General features: G+C 32.0%; 1 protein-coding gene and 1 long non-coding RNA gene across 2 annotated transcripts; one reads left to right on the top strand and one right to left on the bottom strand.

Moving 5' to 3' along the window:
• Window positions 1-8,916: 8,916 nt before the first annotated feature.
• On the bottom strand, window positions 8,917-12,369 carry LOC145605244 (uncharacterized). The gene is made up of 4 exons (XR_014105018.1): window positions 11,976-12,369; window positions 10,229-10,310; window positions 10,073-10,133; window positions 8,917-8,926 (listed from the first exon to the last, which is right to left on the bottom strand). It is a non-coding gene; the product is annotated as an uncharacterized LOC145605244 (long non-coding RNA).
• Window positions 12,370-13,768: 1,399 nt separating this feature from the next.
• On the top strand, window positions 13,769-15,907 carry LOC145606261 (uncharacterized). Its single transcript, XM_081662290.1, has 4 exons — window positions 13,769-14,031; window positions 14,122-14,630; window positions 14,739-15,296; window positions 15,345-15,907. Exons 1-4 carry the CDS (start codon window positions 13,769-13,771, stop codon window positions 15,905-15,907), a joined length of 1,893 nt encoding a protein of 630 aa, XP_081518416.1.
• Window positions 15,908-26,764: the final 10,857 nt, after the last annotated feature.

The raw sequence follows: 26,764 nt of genomic DNA, 5'->3' as shown, positions 1-26,764 counted from the left end.
ACAAGCTTACATGTGGTCCACTATATTTTCTATGATTGTTTCTGTCAATATATAGCAGCGGAATTAGGGATAATTAATCAATAATCACTGTCATTATACTTAATTCTCTTACTCATTCTGCTAATCATTCTAATCAATTGATTAAACCAAAAAAAAAAAAAAAATGACAGATGAAGGCACAGCAACTTGCATAGATATCATACTAGCCATAATTTTGCCTCCTCTTGGTGTTTTCCTCAAGTATGGCTGCAAGGTACAATTCCGTATTTCTCTTGTTCTTGTGTCTTTTAATTTGCGAGTATAGAATTTTCTTTTGACCTTCGCTTGATTTTAGCTGAACTGAACTAGTTAAGGGCATAATTAATATCAACCAAGTTTTTTGTTGAAAGATCGAGTTAATAGTATTTGATTGTATACTTTTGTCGACAATTTAAGGCCCCTCTAAACTTCCTATATAACAATTCAAGTATGAAATATATTATAAATATATAGGATCTTGCTAATGAGCGCCCTTAGCTATTAGGTAAATTATTACTCGTACTTAATTTATATTTTAAAAAAAATGATGTATTGATGGGTTGTTGATTATATAATTGAAATAATTGTTACAGATAGAGTTTTGGATGTGTGTGTTGCTGACATTATTGGCATACATCCCTGGGATTATTTTTGCTATTTGGGTCATCACCAAGACCAAATGATCACTTACTCCTTGTATGTAACTATGCAAGTATGATTCAATCATCTAATCTTTACAACTTTTATTTTCTTAATTTCCTTTCTAAATAACATCCTTTTTATGCCTTTATGTACATATAAATAATATAATAATATTCATACTTCGTAATACATGTTATTAATTTTTCATTTAAGGATATATATGTATTACGATAACCACAACCAGCAACTGATCGATAGACTTACTAGGCGTGACAAATGAGAGTGAGGGATAGCTCAAGTGATTACAGTTCCCCTCCCGGTTCCAAAAGATATTAGGATTGATTCTCATCTCTCGCCCTTGTGGCTCTCTAAACACCCAAATATAAAAAATGACTAGTTAGGATTCTTGTGCTTAGAAGTCTCATAAAACAATTTCTTATACAGTTATATCTACTTTGATTTCATTCAATTGTACACTACTCTATAATTCTATATCCAACCGATCCAAGATACGTATATGAATCCTACCTAATGTTAATATCTTAAAGCATTATTGAGTATTCTATCATTACATTACAAATTCGATTCTAGTATTCAACTAATACCGACATCGAATTCATCACCTAATTACTGTTGGCTACTACAAGTATGTGTTGGATTGATTTGATAATTACTTGATTAGTTAGACTCAACTTTTAAAAGGAGCACTAAAGTATAACACGTTACCTACAAGATATATGTGGGGTTATTTCAATATTTGAGAAAAGCATGTAAATTTAATTTAATTAAATACTTCAAAACTTATATTCTTCATTCTTATCAACCCATTGTAATCAATATGCTATTATCATGGTTTTAACAAGGACATACATGAGAAAACTAGTTAATTTACAAAATTACAGCTAGAGTATACTATTATATGTAAATTACTCATAACCAAACATGCTAAGTAAAAATAGTAGGAAACCCATTACGTTGGTCGGGTCAAGTTCGAGCCCACCATCTACATATGCTTAGGGGTAGATCGAATAATTTGTTTTTACTACGTTAATAAAAAATTTTAAAAAAATGGTTATATGTTTGTGCGTGCATGTGTGTGTGTAGAGAGCCACACGGGCGAATGATGAGAATCGATTTTAGGATTACGTAGAGTTAGAAGGAAAGCTCTAACTACGTTAAAATATTGAATAGTGGAAAAAAAAAAAGCTACATATGTCAATTATTTTGAGATAGGGGGAATAGAAAACTATCGATTTTAAATAATACTAGATTCGATTGAATGTTATTGGACTATTAGTAATTTTGACAAGATGCAACTTTCTTATTTTATTTTTGAGCAGGTAAGAGGACGTGGAAAAGGACCCTCGATCTCAGCTCATTGGTGATGAAGATATTACTAAAAGTTGTAATGTAGTTTGATTGGTTATTCATTGTCATTATATATGTACGTATCAATTACATCCACCTTGTTTGATTTTCAAATTTCAATCTATAGCGTGAAAAGTATGTTTTTGTATTTGTAATTTATTTTATAGTCCTCAGTATGTAATATGTATGTACTTCTTGATGTATATTAAGCAACTATGTTGATATGAGTTGTGTGTACTAATGATGCTTATTTATTAATTTCATTATCGAAGTCTAAGAGACTAACATGTCGACCTATCAGTGACTTCTAACATTACGCATAAACTTGTATACAACGGGTGTTAGTTCGTTAAGAAACCAATGTATTTAGCCGCTAAACGGCTCATCAAGTCATCATGAATTGGGGAATAAGCATCTATTGTATGATGGGCAACATATCATATCATAAGAAAAAAATATGTAAATGTTTTGCATAATATTCCACTAGCTTAGGTAGCTTTTGCAAGATACTACAGCTTGTACACGAGCCCAGGCATCTTGTTGCACCATGTATGCAACCGGCCCAGTTGTAGCATTTATGCACCTTTAGGATTTCACGTTATACAACTTTACAATTTAACTCCATAGTCCATGCATTATTGATTATATTACGTGTAGCTACAATACACATTATTAATTTACTCCATATTATGGAGTATTTCGAATCTCACAAGATCTTGTATTAGTAGGTTTTTTTTCTATATACTATGGGTCTATTCACATTTACTGATTTGAGCTGAACTGAACTGATTGGAGCTGAACTGAATGAGCTTGTTGGAGCTGAACTGAGCTGAAATGATTATTTAATGAGAAAGGGAAATTAAGAGCTGAATTGAATTGAACTGAACTGAACTGATTGGAGCTGAATTAAACTGAACTGAAATTAAGTAAATGTAAACAGACCCTATGTCAATGAATACTCGATCGTGAAATATAATAACTTTATTGTTTTTAGATGAATTGATATATTTCATAGTAGTCCATACAATATATTGTGAGTAGAAACATATAGAAATGGAAGTAGTAGAGAATTCGTTGACACATAAATATATATGAACAACCATATTAATGTGAATAATATTGTGACTTTGGGGGAAGGAAATTGTCCTAATAGTTGTACCATTTTTAGTTAGAGAAGAAAAAAAAGGAAGTCAATACTAAGTATTATTATTACGCTATCCATTGAAATCTTATGTTGTGTTGCTTTTGCACATGTTAATGGTCACACAATGGAAAAGAAAGACCTACTTGTATTTTTTTTTTTTACCTCATATGTAGTTTAAAATTTTATTTCTCTAACTTTGTGATGGAAGTTCCCTATCATAATATAGAAGTCTAAGCTGATTTTCAATATTATATAACTTCGTATTATCTAAAAAACTGACAAAATATACTAAGATAGTTAATATCTAATTAGATATTTATGGCTTTATTGGTTCACTTTAATTTTGCAATTGTAAAAGTTGAATCGGACTACAATTTACAATTTATACGAAGTTTTGGACTGCAATTTGCAATTTTTTTTTAAAATGGTTGCAATTTGCAAATTTTTCAAAATTAATCAACAACAATGAAAAGAATTAGTGTTCAATTTTATTTTTTATAACAAGTAATTTTATTTTTATTTTATTTTTTTATGATCTCTTAAGTTTTTTCTTTTTTTTTTCTTTTTGTAAATATGTAGGATCTACCAACCAATTGGCCGACATACCAGTGGTTTATTAATTTTTTTAAAAAAAAAAATCTCAAAATTTTAGAAAGGGATATAACGGTTTAAGGCCCCTTTACTTAACCGTGTTTAACCGAGTTGGACAAATGACCTGTAGACACGTGGTACATGTCAGTTCTTCTCTATATATACCCACGATTCTAGAGATATTAAGATACTTGTACCAAATATCAATTTTCAGTTTCCCTTATTCTTTTATTAAGTCTTTTACTCTAAACTCTCTCAATTTCCAAATCAAAAAATGAGTACCGCAACTTTCATCGATGTTATTCTTGCCATCATTCTCCCTCCTCTTGGTGTTTTCTTGAAGTTTGGCTGCCAGGTATATTCATTTTTCGTATAAACTTTAATTTGTTACGTTCTATTCTCTTCACCTTATTGTTTCCTAAATTATTTTAAATCAATTAGTTTTATAAATACTTAATTTTGTTTATAACCAAAAATTTGAGGGATTAATTGTCTTTGTTATATGACATTACTTGTCGATAATTTTCCAAAACTCTTCTTTAATAATTTGTATGTGATTAGTATAAAGATACGTTCAAAAAATTATGTATGTATTGATTGTAAATTTATAATTATGTCTTGGCGGTTTAATTTGACAAAGGAGTTTATTTTTATTTTCTTAAAAAAATAATAATACTAGGTATGAATGTATGATAAAGGAAATTATGACTATAAGAAATGGGATTTTAATTCTCTTAAAAAAAAAAAAAAAAAATGGGATTTTAACTTCTTTTCAAAAAAAAAAAAAAGGGATTTTAACTTATCTTATAAGATATCATTCTTATCTTACAAGATCTCATTTTTATTTGTTTATTGGAAATGAAGAATTCAAAGAAGTAGATGTTGTAGTGAAACTAGTGATTATAAGTAGGGTTTTTAAAATAATACGATACGTGTTTTTAGAATTACGAAGTAGTGGTTTAACGTTTTGTGGTGTTGAACAACAAGCCATAAATTTTTAAGGGGAATGAAATCAAAAACCAATATAAAAGAATAGATACGTGGCACTCTTTCAAAATTTTATGCTAATAAATATGCGTACCACGTCATATAGATTTGATTCAAATGAATCATTCAAAGGATAAATAAATATGGAGTAATTGTTTGTTTGTTTGATTGATTAACAAAAATTAAATGATTTTGTCAAAATATTTGGGTAAGCCAAACTAATATTATTGTTTATTTGATTGAAATGAACAGATTGAGTTTTGGATCTGTTTGGTGCTGACATTATTGGGATACCTCCCTGGAATTCTTTATGCACTCTATGTCATCCTCAGATGATCTCTTCACTCCTTGTACGTATATCATTTTCCTATTCAATTCAAGTTATTTATGCTTTTATTTTCGATCTTCGCCTTTTTAAAAAATAAAAAAAAAACCAAGTATAATATTCAGCACAAATTACAAAGTAGTAAATAAATACTTGTATAATACGAAGTATACAATTTCGATCTACACGTATCTTAAGTCTTAACTTACCTTCCTATTAATTGTTAGTTCATCAACCTTACCAAAAGAGCCCGTCTTTTGCTTGTGTGTGTATCTTAACTTACCAATCCAATTTAAAAAATAAATAAAAGGAATCGGAAAATATTTTTTATTAACATTATAATTCATGATTTTTGCTTATACCGACATACGCACCTATAAGTTTTGGCCACAAGTGTGAGAGAGATTTATTTATTTGATGATTAAAAATCATTAAGTTGGACCACTTTTTAAATATGGAATAACAAAATAATACAATAAAACAAAATTATAACATGCTACATAAAAGATAAGTAGGGTTGTAAACTTGTGACACTGTAAGAAAATGCATAAAAAGATTACAAGTCATTACTTCATTTTCATCAACTTTTCTGATATGAATGGGTATAACAAGGACAGCCACAAAAAAAATAGGTGTTACTTAAGCATGTTAAATAACTATAAGTATCATTCGCGTTCATTGGTGCAACCATCTTACATACCCGAAGTAATAAAAGAGATTTTTACAATATGATGTAGCTTTTGTTACGTTTTTCTTTATTAACTTAACAATGCTTCTAGTTGAACAAACATTGACAAAAGATGTACTTTTGTTTTTGAGCAGAAATGGTGTGACGGTTGATCGTCTCGTTGATGATGAGTATGCAGCAGAAATTTCTTGTTTAGTTTGATTGGTTATTCATTGAATCGACCTTGTTTTTATTTTCAATAGTACTCTTTTTTTTTTATTATGTAAGAAATTGTTCACTGTTGATTTGCTACATGGATTTCTTGATGTAATTAAAGCGAAATTTGCTGATTATGAAATGGTACTTTTATGTAACTTGTTATGTTTGTTTAGTCTTGATTTTCTAATTATTGGCACAAAAATTGGCCAATTGAAACCATCTCTTTAGCTTTTCATTTGAAATTGAAAAAAAAAAAAAAAAAAAAAAAACCTTCAATTTTTACACGAAATATACTACGACAAATCCTGCTTTGTAGTAGCCTCACTAAATCTGCTAGAACATCATGATATTGTTGGAGTATCAAGTTTGAATCAGTCCCTCGAAATCTCGAATCTTATTTTCTCTAACTGTAATCGGGTCACCTTCCCAAATCATAGTTCAGTTGGTCATGTCCTTGCTCATTTTCAAACTGTCTAAAGGTTTCATCTGAGGCAGCTACGACTGGTATTGTAGATGGAATCGATCTCAGATATCATCCTCAAGCCTAAACAACTAAACATATTATTATCCACAACAGGCCCTAGCGTATGTACTCGTATTAGTCTAGGATTATTTAGCAACTCGGTCATCTACCCCCACCCAAACCAATTCTCTTATTCGAAAATGCTACGAGTACAGGAAACTGGCTAATCTTTCACCATTTAACACCCCTGCTCCACAAATAGAGGAGAGATAAGGATCATACAGCAAGAACCTCACTTACACCAGAAATATGTATCACCATCAAGTCACAAAAATAACAACAAAAAAAATAATTGCTTGTCACGTCATATTCTTCCCTGTACAGAGAAGACAGAGAGGAAAAAACCAAAACAATCTATACAAAAATAGAGAAAAGGACCCATATGACCATTAGTAGTATACTTGTTCACAGCATTTACAGGTCCAATTCCTCATCTACATGGATTGAAAGAGACTGCGCTCCAATTTTTGACACTGTTCCAAATACAGCTCAAATTGAGTAAGGTTTGTTGGCTAATTGATTTTGATTTTGATTTTCCATCACTACATCATGCCACTTGGCTCCTCGTGAATCATGAAGCTTTATGTGATTTAATCATGATCAACAAAAAAAATGTGCAAACTAAAATATGATGACCTGTAATTTCAATCATCTACCAAGTTCAATCATGTCATTACACGAGAAGTTTTGGAATAGCTAACTAAAGCAAAGTTTGTGAGTTGTTCCACAGAATAGGATTTATAATCATCCACTTGTATCACATGAACGAAATTGGGTATTGAAGCGGAAACAGATATCGCCACAAAAGATAGGTTAAGAGTTGTACCATACCACTGCAATAACACGCCATTTTTCGCCAGATGGTGACAATTGAGAAAAGAACAGGAGAAGAAATGATATCAGTCTTTGAAATGCCATTCCCGGCGACACATAGGACAATGAGCTTGAGAAGTTTGTGAATTCACCCACTTCAAGATGCAATGTAGGTGAAAAGCATGGTTGCATTGCCCCCAAACTGCAACCGTAAAACATCATTAGTACCCAACCAAAACACACCTCAGAAAATAGAGAAAGTCGCACACAAACACACATATCAACACTGTCTATCTGTTCCCTGTGCTAGTTGAGGAAGTATAAACAGCACTGTCCATAGTAATTCCATGCACACATGTAAAATGTTAGACAGCTCAAACCACAAACACATTTGGTCTTACAGAAAACCCTGCCTCTTTTTTGTATTCACGGAAACAAAAAGAGAATGCTTTACAAAGTCTAACGCAAAAACAGTTAGTGGTTAGTTCAAGTCCCCAACTGGAACTTCAGAGCGCCTAGACTCTGGCACTGAAGTTTGGTTTTCTCCTAATTAGCTGTCTGCTATGGATAAATCCCTCTTCTTGTGAACACCTATTACATTGGTCACAATTGATCCCAACTGTTATCCTCAACATGGGAAGGGATCATTGTACTTACAGTTCTCGCTCCATAATGGAGATGGCTTGTTCTATTTCTGAAAGTGATATCGAGAAGAGAGGTTGATAAAGGACAAAATCATTGCAGTTGACAAAAAGGCAACCAATCCATGCCAATACCATTTTGGTTCTGCCAAACAATTTACTCTTCACAGCATGGTACTAGATCATCACCTCAATTATACCATATACATCATTTGGCATTGATTGTATTCTGATCTAAACTTCAGAAGATCCTGAGATCAGAGGAAAAGATCATACGATGCCAAGTGACCTATGCCATATGAACATACTAGATGATTAGGATAAAAGGTTACACGGATTAACTTAAGAGGAGTTGTTTTCCAATTAATCAGCAACCTGCTACAATTTAAATCACTTAACCCAGATGAGCAATGTCATTGTCACCACATTTCACCTTCATACTCAAAATCCACCACCAAATTGCGCAATTCAGACCAATATAACCATATATGTTTCAGATCTCAATGTATCATTACCAATCTTTTATTTTATTATTCTAGTACAGACTCTATTTCAGTACTGCAAACACATACTTGAATCTCACCAGAAGTGTGTGCTGTCAGATTGAAAGATAAAACACCAGGATTACTAGATGTTTAGTGGATTTTATTGAGCAAATTTCCTACTCTGAATAAAAAGAGTGACAAAATACTAAATCAGGCGCACTGATGTTTATATACGCATAATGCACTCAATCAGCATATCTATTTGCACTCTAACTATTCAACAGGACAGTTAGAAAATCACTGATAACCGAAAGAAGTCAAAGTTTACAGAGAAATAAAAAGAAAGTCGCATACTTAATGGGCAGTCATCACCAGGAAGTTTGCAATCCGGACAACAACCATCAAAGGCCATTCTACAAATTCCACATGTTTCATCCTGGGCATCCCAGGTCCATGAAGCTACAGCATGCCATTGTAGAATGTTAACTTTCATCCTCTTTACTCTGGGAAGAAGCAAAACTCAGGATAGTTAGCATAGTGTGCAACTAGCATAGTCAAGCAGACTGTAAGCATAAACTATAATTGAATAATATTAAAAGATTTTTCAACCACCCATCAAGTTGATGGTCAGTCTCGCAGTAGACATTAAGAAAAGGCAGACATTAACCATATAAATATATAATGCTTCAATTGCCAAATACACGAGTAATTTGTAAGCATCATAAAGGAAATATATGCTTTCATTAAATTGCTGTTCAGTATTCAGAGGGGATTTAGTCGTAGAGTAGCTTGGAATGGAGTTTGTCCCATTTCAGTGTTTGGTTGAGCTTTTTTCTATACTTTAAATACTATTTTCAATCATTTCTACCCACAACTGCATCAAATGAAGCATTTAGAAATCAAGATGATGGACAAGTGGCATAAATACAACGCAACTATATGCTATGTCCAGCACCTGACCTGCAAAGCTGCAAACACATGCAGCACACCAGTAAATCAATGGCGGCACTTGCAACCACTAGCAGCCCAGCGAAATGCTACTGAGGCCTCACACACACATAAACACACTTGCACCCCCTCTATCTGCCCAGTAGCAGCATGGTGCCTACACACACGCAGCCTGCTCAGCACTGCCGCAGCCCCACAGCCAAAAGCCTCCTGCCAACCAACTAGCAGCCACATCCCAGCAGGATGTAGAGTTGTGGACACTCAGCTACCACCCATCATCCCCCAATCCAACCTTACCTCCAAGCATCACAACTGCACTCACTCAGAATAGTAGCTTACATTACAACCCACGATCTTTAGCTGAACTTCACAGCCACCCATAACCACTACAACTTGCCTCTCACCTTCCATCATCTCAATAACACTCACACATAATAATAGCCCACACTGCAACCCACAATAACCACTCAGACCTTGCATCCCACCTCCCAGAATCACATCAGTACTCCAACAGAATCTAGCCCACTCCGCAACCCATAGTTTCGAGTTGAACTTCACAGCAACCCATAACCACCTTAACCTTGCCAGCATACAAATCCAACCAAAGTATACACATTGCTGTATTTAACAACAGTAAACCATATATACACAGAAACAACATGCATTAATACGGTAATGAAGTAATAACCAGCACCACATACCTTATGAATTGATTAGGTATACACGATTCAGGTGGATATCAGATAGCATCCTAACATGTTTCTATGAATAGAATCACAAGAAATCAATTACTATTTTCCATTGATCACCCTACCATGAACCCTAAAAATAATAACTTTAGAATTTCTATAAGTTACCTCAATCGTCTTAAAGAGTAGTGTAATTCAAATCAATCCTCTTGCTCACTACTTATGTTGTCCTCTTGCACTTCTTCGTCTTCTATTCACATTCAACAACGAAACCCAATTAGTTTTGCAATCGCAGATTGATAGAATTGATACTACGGGGTGAAATAATCAATATCTATACTACAAAAGATAGATGATGAGAACAACAGAGACTACGATAGCATCGCTAATGGTGACAAAGTGAAGACTATGGTGGTTTTACCAACTGCATAATAGCACATAAAAGCTAGGAAAAAAGAACAAAGTGTGGGGAGGAACGTAATTCCAATCCTTTTTAACTCTTAGACAGAATGCCAGCCAAAATAGATAAGAATGGAGGAAACTAATCAATTTGACAAGGCCTTAATTAAATATATGGACCAAAATTCCATAAAAATAACTTGTCCACTAGGCAATGTAAATTCTTTTATTGATTTTATTCAATAATTTTAACCAAACAAAGTCCAGTAAGGGGTGTGTTGTAGCAACAAATGGATGGGCACAACAGGAGTGCTCTCTAACTAGCTTCTCCTCACATATTCTGATTTCTCGAGGGACAAACAGTCAAAAGTGCTCAATTGAGCAACTACTAAGAGAAAGATTATCAAATTACAATGCATAGTGGAAGATCACAAATCATAGAACTCTGCCAATTTTGAGGCCCATGTTATGAATCAGCTCACTAGCTCAGATTAGCAACCAAAACAAAGAAATTAAGGACTGAACAGAGAGATTAAAAGATTAGGAAAAACAAGTAAATTAAATACTAAACAATGCAATAACCAATTACGGCCTTGGCAATCTTTCGAGAGGAATGGCAATCTCCCCAATTACAAAATAATCATTCATCACAATATACCACAAAATTATCTCCCCAATCTACTCTTATCTAAAAATTATCACTCCTCTAATTAACTCACTTATCTTTCTACTTAAGATATAGTTGAAAAACCGCGTCGGCTCAAAGGGTACCCAGATTTTTTTTTTTCCTTTTATGACTTCTGGCTTCTTCCCTATTCTTCTTCTTTAGTTCTTCCCAGATCATGTAATTAGAAAGCTTAAAATCAATTCACATACAGTAATTCTCTCTAACCAATAAATCATACATGATACATGCATATACTATATGAATTAGGCTGTTACATTTTAACTTTAAATTAATTAATAGTAATGTTACAGTAATAACATAAAAAAAAAAAAAACAAATTAAAAAAAATTAAAAAAAAAACAAAAAAAAAACCCTAACTTAATAGTGCAAAACCCATAGTCCCATAGTACACTAATTCGCCGCGAAAACCACCATTTCTAGTCTTTCTACACAAAAGTAAATGATATTATTAGAAAATTTCTGCATATAATTGAACAATATCACCCAATTCTACAACTAACCTAGGAAAAAAGGAAAATTTATCAAAAGCAAAAATGGCAAGTGGAAATATGTTTGGAAATTGAGAATTCGACAAAACATATGGTAATTTAGACTACTGTAGTATTGGGTTAAGCTTAAAGTATAGTCACTAAACAAATTTCGACATTGTTAGTAAACAATTGAGCAAATTAGAAACCCTAACATAAGAACAACCATCACAAATTGGCGAAAATGATCGAAAAGAGGAAATTGAGCAAGGAACAACTTTGGATAGTGCTGAATTCAAACCATTGAATTCTTTCCACAAAATTTCTACATAAAATTGAAATGGTTAAGAAGAAAGTTTACCTAGAAATTTTACGGAAACCCCAAAAAAAATTGCTGCGTATATTGCAATTCTTCAAGAGATTGAGAAAACCCAATTGAGTGGTGATTATCAAACTACAAAACCAGTAATTTTTGCAACAAGTGGGAAAGTCCCAGAATTGAAGCTAAAATTAAGAACACCAACAACCTAGAATTTGGGAATAACTATCGAGGAAAGATAGAATGTAGGAGGGAATCACAATTTTGAAAAGGCTGGGCGTGACCGCGTGAGTCACTAGCCATAGAGAGTCATGTACTCGTGGGCTGTGGTCGTCGTTGTTACGTACTTCCTCTGTCCCCGATTGTTACCTACAAAGCACGGAGTAGTACTATTTTGGCCTTTTGGGTGTTCTATTAATTTTTCCTATACAGTAATACAGATGTAGATCTCTTGGTATGTTGCTCTCTCGATTTTATGGTCTCATTATTGTGCATGGATTTTGTACTCCTGTGCTTATAACCCTTTGCTTAAACCTTACTTCCTTCGGAATTTTTTTTAGGGGGCTGTTAAATACAGCCTAAATTTACTTAGCATATATTTTTTTTTTATTCTTATCTTTTCCAATCTTGAAAGTGTTAATCGGCATTTTGTTGAATGTTTTTTATAATTTTGTTGCTTTTATATTATTTACTTTTCAATAAACTATTAGGCTATGTTCTTTTGAGTTTCTGGCAGAGCAGTGCATAGTAGATTTCAGCGGAGCAAAGTTGAACAAAATTTCAGCAGAGCACGATAGAGTGAGCATGGCAGAGCAGAGCATAATAGCTCAAAGAACAGGACCTAACACCATTTTCTCAGAAGTTTGTTATATACACCCAAGTGCACGGTACATCCAATATATTTTTTTTGCTTATTTTGATAATTAAGTGATGGTTATTACTTATTTGATCATCAAATAAGCAAAAAAAAAAAATGACCTTAAATACATCTTACACCCGAATGTATATAAAAAATCATAGTGTATATAAAAAATCATCAAGCATGTGCATACGGGACCATGTAGATTGCAAGGGAGTTACAAAAAAAGATGTAGTATTAGAAAACACGAAATCATCAAGATATTTTAGCTATGTTTCAAATTGTATTTTCATAATTTAATTTTTCATGACTAATACAAAATGCTTCGTATAATAAAGTATTGGTCAAATACTTTTTATGTCGAAAGTTGCAAATGTAAAGCGGTTGAAGTACTTGTATTGTACTATTTTTGTTTCACAATAATGTTCTAATTTATTTGGAATCTTTCTCACTATTAAAAATGAGAGGAAATCTTCTAAATTTTTCTTAATTTATAAAAATAAACATAGCCATATGAGTATATGACTATATGAGGTATAGTATGATTTGTCTTGGTAAGTGCGTTATTCATATCTAACTTTTATATTTTTGTTCGTATGAGATTAAAGATATTTACAATCAATAATTTATATCGATTTACGTATACAGAAACATTATTATGAAACGGAATAAGTAACAATAAGTAATAAAGTATTAAACTTTAATTGAATAATTAATAAGACTAATAATTATCAAATTTAGAGTACTAAAATTATCAAAATGTATTAAAAAGAGCATTCAAAGAAAAAGACTAAAAACACATTTTATTTTATTTTTATTTAATTTTTTTTTTTATTTTGACAAGACTAAAAACACATTTAATTTTGCTCATGTGTTCTAGTAAGATATGATCAAGTTTCATACACATAGAACGAAAGCAAAATCATATCATGCTTAACAATTTTTTTTAAAAGTTTATTTTTTGGAAAATCATATCATGAATTGTGTGTGTTCTGTCTCGTTATCTGTAATTATAAATGGCTCTCCTCAAGATAAGTTCCTCCCTAAATGTGGCCTTCGTCAAGGGGATCCCTTATCCCCCTACCTATTCATACTCTGTATGGAAGCTCTGTCTGGTCTTCTTAAGATTGAGGAAGGAAAAGGTAACATTGTGGGACTAAGTGTAGCTCATAAAACTCCTAAAATAAGTCATCTTTTCTTTGCGGATGACTCAATTTTCTTCTTACAAGGCAAAGAGAGGTATGTGCAAAAGTTAAGGGAGGTGCTTAACATCTATTGTAAGGCCTCAAGTTAAGTGATCAACCAGGAAAAATCAGTTCTCCTTTCTAGTCCTAACATGAATGATAATGAGGTAACTGGGTTTAGTGATCTGCTAGGCATTAAGAGGAGCAATAAATTTGGTGTGTATCTTGACATACCAGCTGATTTTGGAGAAAACAAACAGCAGATTTTTGGTGGGTTAATTGACAGTGTAAGAGAAAGGCTAAATGCTTGGAATTCAATTTTCTTATCTCATGCTGGGAGACTTACCCTTATCAAGTCTGTGCTAACAAGTTTGGTTACTTATGTTTTATCTGTGTTTAAGTGCCCTATCAACATTCTAAAAAAGATTAACAGTATTGTTGCCAAGTTTTGGTGGCTAGGGAACAGGTCTGGCAAGGGTGTACACTGGAAGAAATGGTACCATCTCACACAACCCAAGGAAAAAGGGGGGTTGGGAATCTTGGATGCTAGACTCTTTATTCAAGCTCTTCTAGCTAAACAAGGGTGGCGCATTATTCATGACAATGAGTCCCTCATTGGTAAGGTGTTTTGCCCAAAATATGGGATTGACAACAGTAAGTTATTTGATTGCAGCTGGGAAAGTAGAAGTGCTGGTACTTGAGGGTGGAAGGGAGTCAAATGGGGTCTGTAGGTTCTTAAGCAAGGGTGCATGTGGTCCTTAGGTGATGGGTGCAAAGCTAGAATTCACCATCCCTGGGTAAAGGGCAAGTCACTAGAGTGGAAGAACCAAAACAATATCTCAACTGACTATGTTTGCAGACTAGTGAACATGAATGGTGAATGGGATTTAGATATGTGTAGGATGTGGTTCTCTGATAACACCACACTGCAAATCCAACATTCTCACCATCTGGAAGCAGGATATGATGATACTGTTGTTTGGAAAGGAAATAGAGCTGGGGTCTACACTGTCAAGAGTGGCTACAGGTTCCTTTTTGACTTAAAGAATTGCTCTGGGCAAGATCAACCTAAGGGTTTGGAAAATAACAGATTCTGGAAACAATTCTGGAAACATGCTGGATCTCTTAAGCAAAAAACTTTTTTGTGGAAAATTATCAAAGGAGCTTTTCCTGTTGGATGTGAAAGGAAAAGAAGGGGACTAGGAGACAATCACCTATGCCAACTTTGCTTTGACAGTGAAAATGAGAGCAGCAAACATCTTGAATCCGTGGAGCACTTATTTAGGGACTGTCTTTTTGCTAGACATGTTTGGAAAGGCTGTAATTTGGGTATAAATGTGGATTTCTAAGACAATATTCCAATCAAAGATTGGATTCAGAATTGGCTAAGGTTGCTGGGTACCAAAGGCAAGTACATGGAAAAAAGTCTGCAAACTTTCTTGGCAGGATTTGAATGCATATGGGAGGCCAGGAATGGTGCTATATTCAAAAACTCTAAGCCTAATCCTCGCTCATCTATTATGTCCATGGAAAGCAGAGTTGCTCTTAATTTTCAGAAGCAAGAGCAGGACAGTAACCAGGAGCAGGAAAGTGATTATCCTCCTGGTTTTTGTCATAACAGTTCTGATAAGAACCAACATCTAGACCTGATTGCTGGGACAGGAAAGTGCAGGACTACTACCTTGAAGATCAGTAAGTGTAAGCAGCAGGGCAAGTATACAGGCTGGAGCTGGGTTTTGGAAAATGATGCAGGATTGGCTAGCAAGGGTGAGGAACTGTGTGATCATGAAGATGGTGATATCTGTGTGCTTGCTGCTATTCATAAAGGTCTCAAGATAGCTTTGGACGATCTCCAATGCCATGTAAAGATTTACTGTCAACATCCAAAGGTTCTCAGGTGGCTGCAGGGATTGGAAACAGGAGCTCAGTGAACCAGAATTCTGCTTAGGAAATTTTTTTTGCTTATGCCTTATTTTCACTGTTTGTCTGCAGGTCTTTTGAAGTTTGGAGACTAGGTCTCTTTGTTTTAGCTGTCAAAAAAAAAAAAAAAAAATTTATAGACTGGATGGACTTTGTCAAACTTATTAAAGTTAATTTTAATAATTGAATTATTATAATGGTTTTCATAATTAATAATTGAATTATTATAGTGGAGACACATTAAAAGTAAGGAAAAACATGCTACTTAATGCACGGGTTTTTCCATGTTTTCTAATTAAGTAAGGTAATGAAAATAATTGACATTGATATTTGTTACCAAAATTTTAATGCCAACAAAGGAAAAATTTAAGCCTATACTGTATTTTCGTGATTTATTTACATTTTTTTTCATAGCTAAAATTTTACTAAGGCCCTATTCTTTACATTAATTTTGCTGAACAAAAATTATTTATGCTGAAATGAAATTACTTTTATCAAACTCAAATTATTTTTACTAAACTAATTACTGATAAAAACTTATTTTTACTAATTCTCTGCCATGTTTTTCTTTATAGTTACGATTTCTAAGAATTAAAAATTAGTTTTACAAAAATGATATTATTTTTACTAAAATAAACTTTTATTTTATTGACTAAAATTATTTTATGGTATAATATGTTTTTAAGGTGAAGATAACAGAGCATAAGTACTTAATAATTGCAAAGTTATTGGACTAAGTTTGAATATTAGTTAATGTACTAAAATTTAAAATAGTAAAGAAAAAAATAAAAATTACACATTTGCATAAATTTTTTAAAAAATTAGGGTATTAATTGGATTGTTAGTGAAATAGTTGACCAAAATTTTATCAAAAAAACAAGCTATAAAATAACTTGAAATGTGTACACTTAGGGGAAGGGCTGATGTAATTCACGGTTCTTAATTTAGTAATAGTTATAGATATGTTTAGATAATTTTTTTATCATAGAAAAGAAAAATTCATTGTAATTGGCTAGATTACAAAGATTACAAGGTCGAATTAATGAGTATCAATAATCTACTTCCTTTGTTTTTTTTTTTTATACTTGCAACACTACTTCTCTTTTTACGCTTGTAGATACACTATTTTATCGTTAATATCTTTAATTGTGAATATGTAAAAATTATACACATTATTGTAGATATTAAAATAGTGTAGATCGAGACGAATCTAACAATCCCACATGACTATATTTTTGTTTAACCATAAATCGTTAAAGCTAGTCAAAGTAGAGTCTATAAACAGTGTAAAAGTCAAACTGTTACAACTATAAAAAAATAAAAAAAATAAAAACGGAGGAAGTATATATACACTCTTTTCATTCGATGGTTTTGCTGACTTTTGTTGAAGACATGTTATGTGGTAGTGATTTGATAGCCTTCCTTTATTTTCACTGAATTTCATTTTGTCTGTCTAAAACCAATAAAAAAATAGCAAAGATGCATATCACCAAAAGTAACCAATTTTAAAGAATTTTCTATCTTTTTTAAGCTTTGATTTGTAATTGGTTTTGTCACACATTATTTTTTTTCTGGTGGTGTTTTTGCTTGATTAAGACAATTTACATATAACTATAGTGTTAAAAGAATCAAGACAGCTATTTCCCAACTAATGGGCTTATTAGACTTAATAATTGGTACTTAGCCCTACAATTTTTATAGCGGTGGGCCGTTGTAAGTCTCAATAGGTGAGGGCAAATTTTACATGTCAACAAGTTCTACGTGAGGCCAATTATTAAAAAGAAAAAAAGGCTCTACGTGAGGCCAAATTTTACGGGTACCGGGTACGTACCGTTCAACTTCATTTATTTATTTATTATTTTTTTTTGATGGGATGTACCGTTTAAGGATTCGTTTACATTTACTGAATTGAACTGAATTGAATATAGCTTAAGGGCCTGTTCTCATTGACTGAACTCAGCTGAACTGAACTGAACTGAACTCAGCTGAACTGAACTGAACTGAACTCAGCTGAACTGAACTGAACTGAACTGAATATTTTATAAGAGAAGGAAATTAGGAGCTGAACTGAACTGAACTGAACTGAATTTCAACGTAAGAGAACAGGCCCTAAATGAATATTTTATAACAGAAGAAAATTGGGAGCTGAACTGAACTGAAATAATTGCAGCTACATTGAACTGAACTAAATTGAAATTAAGCTGAAGTGAACAGACCCCCTAACTTATTAAAGCAAATGTTTGTTTATTCAAAAATTGATCGAATCAAATCATTTTATTTACGTTTACTTATTGCTACTTTGCTAAATATATTTAAATCCTTAATTGATAAAAAATAAAGAAAAATTCATGTTCGAAAAATACACATTAATGCAAATTCAATGACATGTCAATCGATAATTTCTATTTGTCATAAGATTAGAATAAGGTCAAAATTGAAGATAAATTTAGATTAAAACAAAAAAGAAAAAAATAAAACCAAAATTAGGTGAAATGAACATACCATAAACCATTAAAGTTATCTTGATTCTTAATAATATAGATATTAATCGTAGTGGTGAACAAAACTAGATTAGTTATTTGATAATAAAGGTGATAACCAATACGTGAGATCAAATTTCTGTCTACATCCTTTGACCTTTAGGATCTATCGACCCTTAAAAACAATACCCATAAGGCAAATTCTGTGTGTTTAAGCATGTTCCTTCCAATATGATGCCAAAAGCATGGAAAAGTGATTGGCAGTGATGATTATAAGAAAGAAAGAAAAAGATATCTTTGTTGATTTATACTCCTATGCGGTCTAACGTCTAAGGGGAAAGGACAGCCCTTCTTGCAATGATGCCATAAAAAGAATGATGTGCTCCATTCGATTTCATTTTATTCATTTAATTTTGGCAAAGTGCACAGCAAAGTTGTAATTAGCCCTTTGGTTAACTTTAAAATCATGAATTTTTGCCCTTATTTCCTTTAAATAGTGATTTGTCATTGTAATAATTATTACCTCACTCTTTAGATATCTTTGATATCGAATATTACATGATTATATATAGTACATGAATATATATAGTTATAATAAGAAAAAGAAAAAGAAAGGTATGGTTGTATGGTAAATTAGAACAATCTTTATTATACGAGTAATTAACTATACAAGGATAGGGATTAATCGCATGAGTAGTATATACTTCGTATATAAGAGTGTATATATGAGAGCCTTATTATATTGATAGACAAGCTAGGTAGGCCAAAAGAAAATCTTCTTTACAAAGTTCGATTATTAGGTTGAGCCAACAAACATGGCGATTGCTATAATATGCCGCAAGGTATGGATGTACAATCATGTACGTGGCTAGCTATGTCTAGCTAGGTGTTGTTATGAACTTGTGATTGTTCGTTGTGTAGGTAGATCGATCTTGGTGTTGTTATGGCTTTTATCGAGTTGGATTGTGCACTCCATTTTAGCCACTCCTTTTAGTAGATTGTAGGCTAGATTGGAAGGTCGTGAGATTACAATCATAATAAATTTTGTTGTGATATTACATTTAGGCTTTTCTAAAGCTATTTTATTTGGAACATCTAGATTTCTCTAAAGCTATTTTGAAGCATGAAATAGAGGGCCTAAAATTATCGATGCAATAGTGTGCCTTCTCTAAGCTAGGCTCAGAGCAATTAAAATATATTTGATTGAGGACCATTTTGTAATCGCCTAATTTATAGAAGTATAGTTAGTATTGCTGTAAGAAAAGGGTATACGAAGTGTTTCATATCTACGTGTATTTCACTATCTACGTGTATTTTCAGTAACTACTTTTAAAGTAGCTTTTAGTGTTTTGACCAAGTCAAAATGTTACTTGATTCAAATAAGTGGTGGAAGATACCGACTAAATTTATACTACCTCCGTTTCTTATTAGTTGCAACTTTGGGTATTATTTGTGAGATATAAAATATTCCAAAGTTGCAACTAATACGAAACGGAGGTAGTATTAAAAGTAGTATTTCATAAAAGGTACTTCGTAATAAAATTAGACTAGTTTTGCTTAGCTTGTTTTAGTCTATAATCAATCCCCGTAGACTAAATTATTCAAGATCAAGCAATTTATATACTTTCTCCCAATACTTATTTTCTGGACCTTGACTATTCAACGTCTTTATTTTACAATAACCTTGAACCCTATTAAGAATCATTCCTTTGATCCTTTTGAGTCCCACTAGTCGCATAGTCCCTATATGCAAAAATGCATATAGGAGGGCAAAAGTGGAAAAGCGCTGAGGTTTGACATCCAGAATGGTACTTTTTATGGTTACAGTGGTACATTTTTTGTACTATTATGCATGTATATTGTACCATTAGATCTTAGTACTACTATTATATCTCACAATGGTATAATATTTTGATGTACCATTTACATACTTATTTGTACTATTAGCATAATATTTATACCACTACAACTTTTAATGGTACTATTTACCTATCAAATGGTACTTTATACTCCAACTACAACTTCAACTTTATTACTACATTGCCATCCTATATGCAATGTTTGCATATAGGAGCTATGCGCCAGACCTTCTCCCCTTTCAACATAGAAAAACATTCAGATTCTTGTGAACAAGACACATTATAAGATTCCCTTCATTTGGTTAAAAAAATTGATTAAGACTTGACTCTTCAATCTTGGGTTGAAATTAATTCATTTCATTTGGGAAATCAAGAAAAAGCTAGGCAAAAATAATCTCAATTTGTTACAAGTTTGTCTACCATTGACTAGTTGAATGATTAGAACATTTGATAAAATGGTCCTTTCATTATTATTCATCTAGAATTTTTGAACATGGGAAGGCAAGATACCATTCAAAAGGAAATGAACGTTCAAAAATTTGAATTCTTGTGAAATAACCCTAACTTTAATTACCTTTAATAGAGCATAACATAAAGTAATTAGTTTCCTTATTTGGGGTAGCTAGCCTTTATTTCAATTCTTTGCTTCCTTCAGTCAATTTTATGACCCAAAAAATCAAAGACTAAGGGAGACATAACGTGAACAATAAGAATAATAAGGCATTTAAACCGACCTCATCTCGGTATTGTCCACTTTAATGTTTGTGACATTGAAACGAAGAAAGTATATATTTTATGTCCAAAACTCATACATAAAAATTATACGAGTACTATTTCTGAAATGGAGGAGTAGAAGTTATAGCCCACAAAGAACAAAAGCAAGAACCAAATTTCATTATATTCTAACCTCTAGATTAAGATGATTCCTTAGTTATATGAATAATTTATATACAAATGGAGGGAACGTGAATCACACCAATGATAAATTAAGAATGAATATATATGATGGAAAATAAAAATATCTATTAGTACAAGAAATTATTCTAAGTAATCTAATACTTGTATTAATCAACTAAAAACGAAGTATAAAGGTTAGTGTACACTTTTAGCTCCTCTAGTGGCATACTAGCAGAAAAATTGTTGCTGAATGGATGGTTTAAAGAGTATAAAGTGTTAAAATAAAAAGCTTTTTCTAGCTTTTTAATACTATAATAATAGTTTGGAGAATTGGGGTTGATTAATAGTGAAAAAGGAATATCTCTTTTGGTATTAGTGGAGTATATATCAGACCTATAAGTGTAACTATTGCTAGGGTGGAATTTATTTGAGTTTCATCCAATACCATACTTGTATCGTATTAGGAGTATAACATGATTTAATTAAGTTGTTAATTTCAGTGTAAGATTCAAGCAACTTCAGGTACTTTACATGTATGATTTATATATGAAAATTTCAATACTTTTTTCGAAGAACTTTGTAATAAAGTTTTACAATTTGTGGTTTAACATTCTCATTCATCCCCCTTTTCCTAGGTAAGTCATAAAATCTTTATATATGCTTGGTTCACTGCCAATTACTATATATACATACATACACATTAGCTGTTACAAAACGATTGTCGTGTATAACTTGTGGAAAATTAACATGTTATTAGCATGTGTGTTAACGACATTTCTAAACATATATATATCTAAATGTGTGTATATGTCAGAGTCACATAAGACAAATTAATTATAGGAGAATAAAAAAAATTGATTTGTTGCAAATCTTGCAATGCACTTTATTTGCAAATTTAATTGATTGAAGGAATGGCTAACATATACTCAATACGTACCACTCTTTGCGGCTCAAGAATAATATAACACCCTAGCTAGAACAACAAGCCACTAGCTAGCTATATACATTATAGGGTTAGTGAGCTATAAACCTTGAGCTAGCAACAAAACTGCACAAGGGTATACAAATTTGGGAAGCAACAAAGAAAAGGATCATATCGATGAAGATTATAAACAATTAGGTATATATACCTCGATCTTTATCTTGATTAGTTTGTACACTTTAAAATTTATAACATTAAAACAAGAAAAATATGCATGCTTCATATTATTTTTACGAAAGATCGTAATTGAGGTCTCTTCTTAGGTAAAAGTGTAAAATTTTAATTTCCGATGTATTAGATTAAAATATCAACAATATTGGTTTGATTAACATTCTCATCATCCACCCCACTTTTCCAAGGTAAGGAACTCTTGATGCTTAGCTTGATTTACCGTCTTATATATGTACACATTAGTCGTTCCAAATTTATGCTTGTCCTATATAACTTGCGGAAACTTTCTAAACACATTATCAAAAATGTGTGTTAACGACGAGCTTTTCTAAATATTTTTTTAAATACGTGTACATGCTAAAGATATCTAAGACAAATTAATAACATGCAAGATCAGGGAATAACAAGAGTTTGTCGCAATGCACTTTGCAAATTCAATTGATAGAAGGAATGGTTAATATATACCCAATCCGTACCACCCTTTACGACTCGAGAATAATATATAACACTAGAACAACAAAACCACTAGCTATATATACACACACATTATAGGGTTAGTGAACTTAAAACCTTGAGCTAGCAAGCACAAGGGTATACAAATTTGGGAAGCAACGAACAACAAATTAAAGAAAATAAAGGATCATATCGAACGAGGATCATTCAAAAAGTTGAGTCTTCAAATTATTTGAATGGTTCTCCTTCAAAAGCAAAAACAAATACAGCCTGGCTATCTTTTTATACTAGTAGAGAATATTATTGTAGTACGTTTTGGAAGAGAGTGCGAAACAAGTAATAAAAGAAACAAGTATCTTTAGTAGACATCTATCATATAATTTTTGTACTTTGGACTAGATTTTTACTGCATATAAGATGCAAAATTCTTAATAATCATGCATGATAGGTTGAATTGAGGGTATTTTTGTGCACGTAAAGTAGGTTTAGTAAGGTATACGTACGTACATTAGGAGAAAAAAAAGAAAAAAAAAACATGATTTGATCTACCGACCTACCATTCCTAACTCTTTCGTGTAGTAAAGGTGGTCAAGTCTTGTGCATGAATCTTATCATTATGTTCATGAACTCATGATATAGTTGTGGCTTGTGGTTATATTATAGATGCATTTTTGCATCTTTTGAATATTGATTGTCTTGGTGTCTCGATTTAGCGAGTTAGTTCATTAATGGTTATTTGTAGAATTAATACTCAGTTGATGACACTACGAGAAAAACACACATTACATTTGGTTTTTTTTTTAATATATATATATATATATGAGATGCTAAATCTAGTTGTCTTTTATGATTCAGCTAAACACATAGAAGATACATGGATAGAGCCTCATCAAGCTAAGTCATCATGCAACTTAGTTTAATATTGTCGTTATAGATGATATGAAATCTTAATTCACCTAAAGTCATTAACTTTCCATGATTACAATCTTAAGCTATCACTTAATTAATTATATTACAATTTCGGCTCCTTTATCTCTAAGATATGCTTAGCTTTTGGTTCTTAATCTTAATTACCTTCACATCATTGAACGTGACAAATTAAATTAAACAAATCGACATTTTAATTCCATCAACTTGTCTAATATAAGCAAAGTGAGTAACAAAAAGGAATTATTTGTAAAGTTAAATAGTGAAAGAAACATGGAAAAACATAATAAAGGATTGTTGTTTTAACTAAGATTTGAGGTTCAACATCCAAAGTGAGGCTGTCAATTACGAATATAAGTATGTACTTTAAGTACAATCACATAATGTTCCTAATGAAAAACATCTCTTTAACATTTGTCTTAAGATTCTATAACCTAAAAAGCCCCTTTTCTGTGTTTCTAGCATGAGAATGAAGCTTTAATTTCACTAATACCCGATGAATTAATCAAAATTTACAACTATTTACGTCTCAAAGCTAACCATGCATCTTAGTTAAAGTGGCGCTACTTTATTAATTTCTCCACTTCTTAGTCTTTTTTAAATAATAAAACTCCAATGACTAACATTTAATTTGTAAATGAGCTTTCAATAATGAGGATGATTGAAGATTTTCAATCGCGTAGTGGCCAATGGAGTTAAATGCCTAGGAAAGATCGATCGAGGAGATGTATGTACGTGCTCCACAACCTCGTGGACAACCCGATCAAGCTAGCTATACGTACTATATATTCGATAGGAAAATATCATAAATTTAAACAATTGACCTTAACTAGAAATCATACATATATATAGATGACATGAATGTTATTACTAAGATTTCAATGTAATTAACATCTACATACATTAAGACAATACTCGATCAACAAGATAATAAAAAAAGAATACTTCTATTTTCAAGAAGGCTAGATTATCTAATATATATAGTACAAGGAATAGTACCGTACCATTAGATACGGTCGTTTAAGTTTAAATTTTATAAGTGGTCATCGTAAAACAGTACTATATTTAGCAATGTTTTGCAACTTCCAAATATATTACAAACTTAATCATTAGTTATTAGTAGGAATCGCCATAGATTGAGTTTCAAACCTACGTGCTTCATGAAATTTAGCAATGAAAGCCGATGCTTTCCGGTCAATCCCGGGCTCGGCCACCCAATAACCTCTATCTTCGTCGCTAGGGAACACCTTTCGCCGTGGTGTAGGTTCATCCCACATGTTTCTTGTGTTACCCTTCCTAGATTGCTTGCTACTACCGCCGCCCATTTTAATAATTAATCACCTTCTAATTTGTAATATATAATATGATTATTGAAGAATAATTATTAAGAAATCAATGAAAGTGTATGTTTTGAAATGTTGAAGAATGAAGTTTTTTGGTTTAGAATTTGCATGGGTTGCTACATGTATTTATACTAGGGAGAATGTTAAGAAATAGAGGTATAGAAGAGAATCTAGAGATGTAGACCGTTGGATCAATTATTGTTTGACGGTGGAGATTGATTGTGCTTAATTTGTTTAGTAAACACAATTAGGTGGGCAATAATAATAAATTAATAAATTAACCAATACGGAGTACTTTGTTATGCTTCTACAGTTGTTATTGGAGTATTCTCGAACAATTTATTGAGTGGGTTGTTTCAATTAGGAAAGTGGTGAAGAATTCTTTCTAATTTGCATATTTTTTAAGTTACTATTTTTAGCATATAGTACTCAAAAATTATTAGACTTTGTAAGTTTTGTGATTTTTGTTTTTATTGTAAATTGATATCTAAGCTTAAAAGAAATGTAATTTTTGAAAGGAAAATTTAATTTAATTTGATTCTCAATTTATAATTGTCACTAAGTTACTTAGCCAAGTTTGATTAAAATTTGTGATTAACAAGAAGAATAATATCCGATCTTGTCATTAAAGGTTATCACATGAGGAGGAGATGTAATATGGTATAAAATTTTACTCGAGTACTCCGTATATATACGATAAACAATTTAAGTTATAGATTTGTGTACAAAGTAATTACTATGGAGTAATTTATTGGTTATTTTGTGTCAAATGTATGTACTTTTAGATTATTATCGAGTATATATAACTTTATCCGGTAGGCCTAACACATTATATTCTTTATCCTAGCTAGCCAAATTTAAACTACCAGTTCAAGGAAAAGCATGTATTATACAATTAATATAGATTAATCTTCTTATCATAGGTCCTAATTGATTAGCTACGAATCTAATTAAAAATATGTTCCTTGATGTGGTGAGATTTTATTAGGGATTAATACATGGTGAATTTAGAAATCTTTGTCCCCTTAAGCTAGCTAGCTAAAAAGAGTTTCTGCATACTTGGTATAAATTTATTAATTTGAGGGAGTATAATTGATATAATTAATTAAGTATTGGTCAAGTACCTAATCTTTCTGACTCCTTTTTTATAGGAGGTAAACAATGCACTTAATAATACGTCATTTTCATTGAACTATGCTTATTAATAAGACATTTTTGTTGGCACATAACACTTAGGGTAGTGTTAACTCTTTAGCCTACATTCAATGATTAAAATAAGTGACAACAAGAGCGTACAATGAGCAGAAGTGGTAAAATGAAAGGGAGTACGTAATTGAAATTATAGGAAGCACTATATACAAATGACCTAATATATAAATGGTCGGGTAATAAAATGGAGGTGACAATGGGTCGTTTGAATTAAATTAGAGTCGGGCCAATTTTTAGCGGGTCATGTTTGCCGGATTAGTTCTAATGGGGATTAGAGTAGGACTGTAGGAGTCATCTTTGCCGGTTAGTTCTATTGATTCATGATCATAGGTTCATGGTATGGTAGGTGAACCTCATTTGTATTGAACCTCATTGCTTATGTAATCAACGCATAGTAACATACCTCATCATTGCTTATGTAATCAATACATTTACATACCGCATTGCTTACTTCCTACGTTTAACTAAACCCGTTTTATTTATCACTATAGCTAATGCATTACATAAATAATCATCAATATCTTTAATTCTTATTGAGTAAAAACTA

Source organism: Chenopodium album, chromosome 22 (genome assembly GCF_948465745.1).
Source record: "Chenopodium album chromosome 22, dcCheAlbu1.1, whole genome shotgun sequence".
Lineage (NCBI taxonomy): Eukaryota > Viridiplantae > Streptophyta > Magnoliopsida > Caryophyllales > Amaranthaceae > Chenopodium > Chenopodium album.
This window is presented reverse-complemented; position numbering and strand designations above follow the sequence as displayed.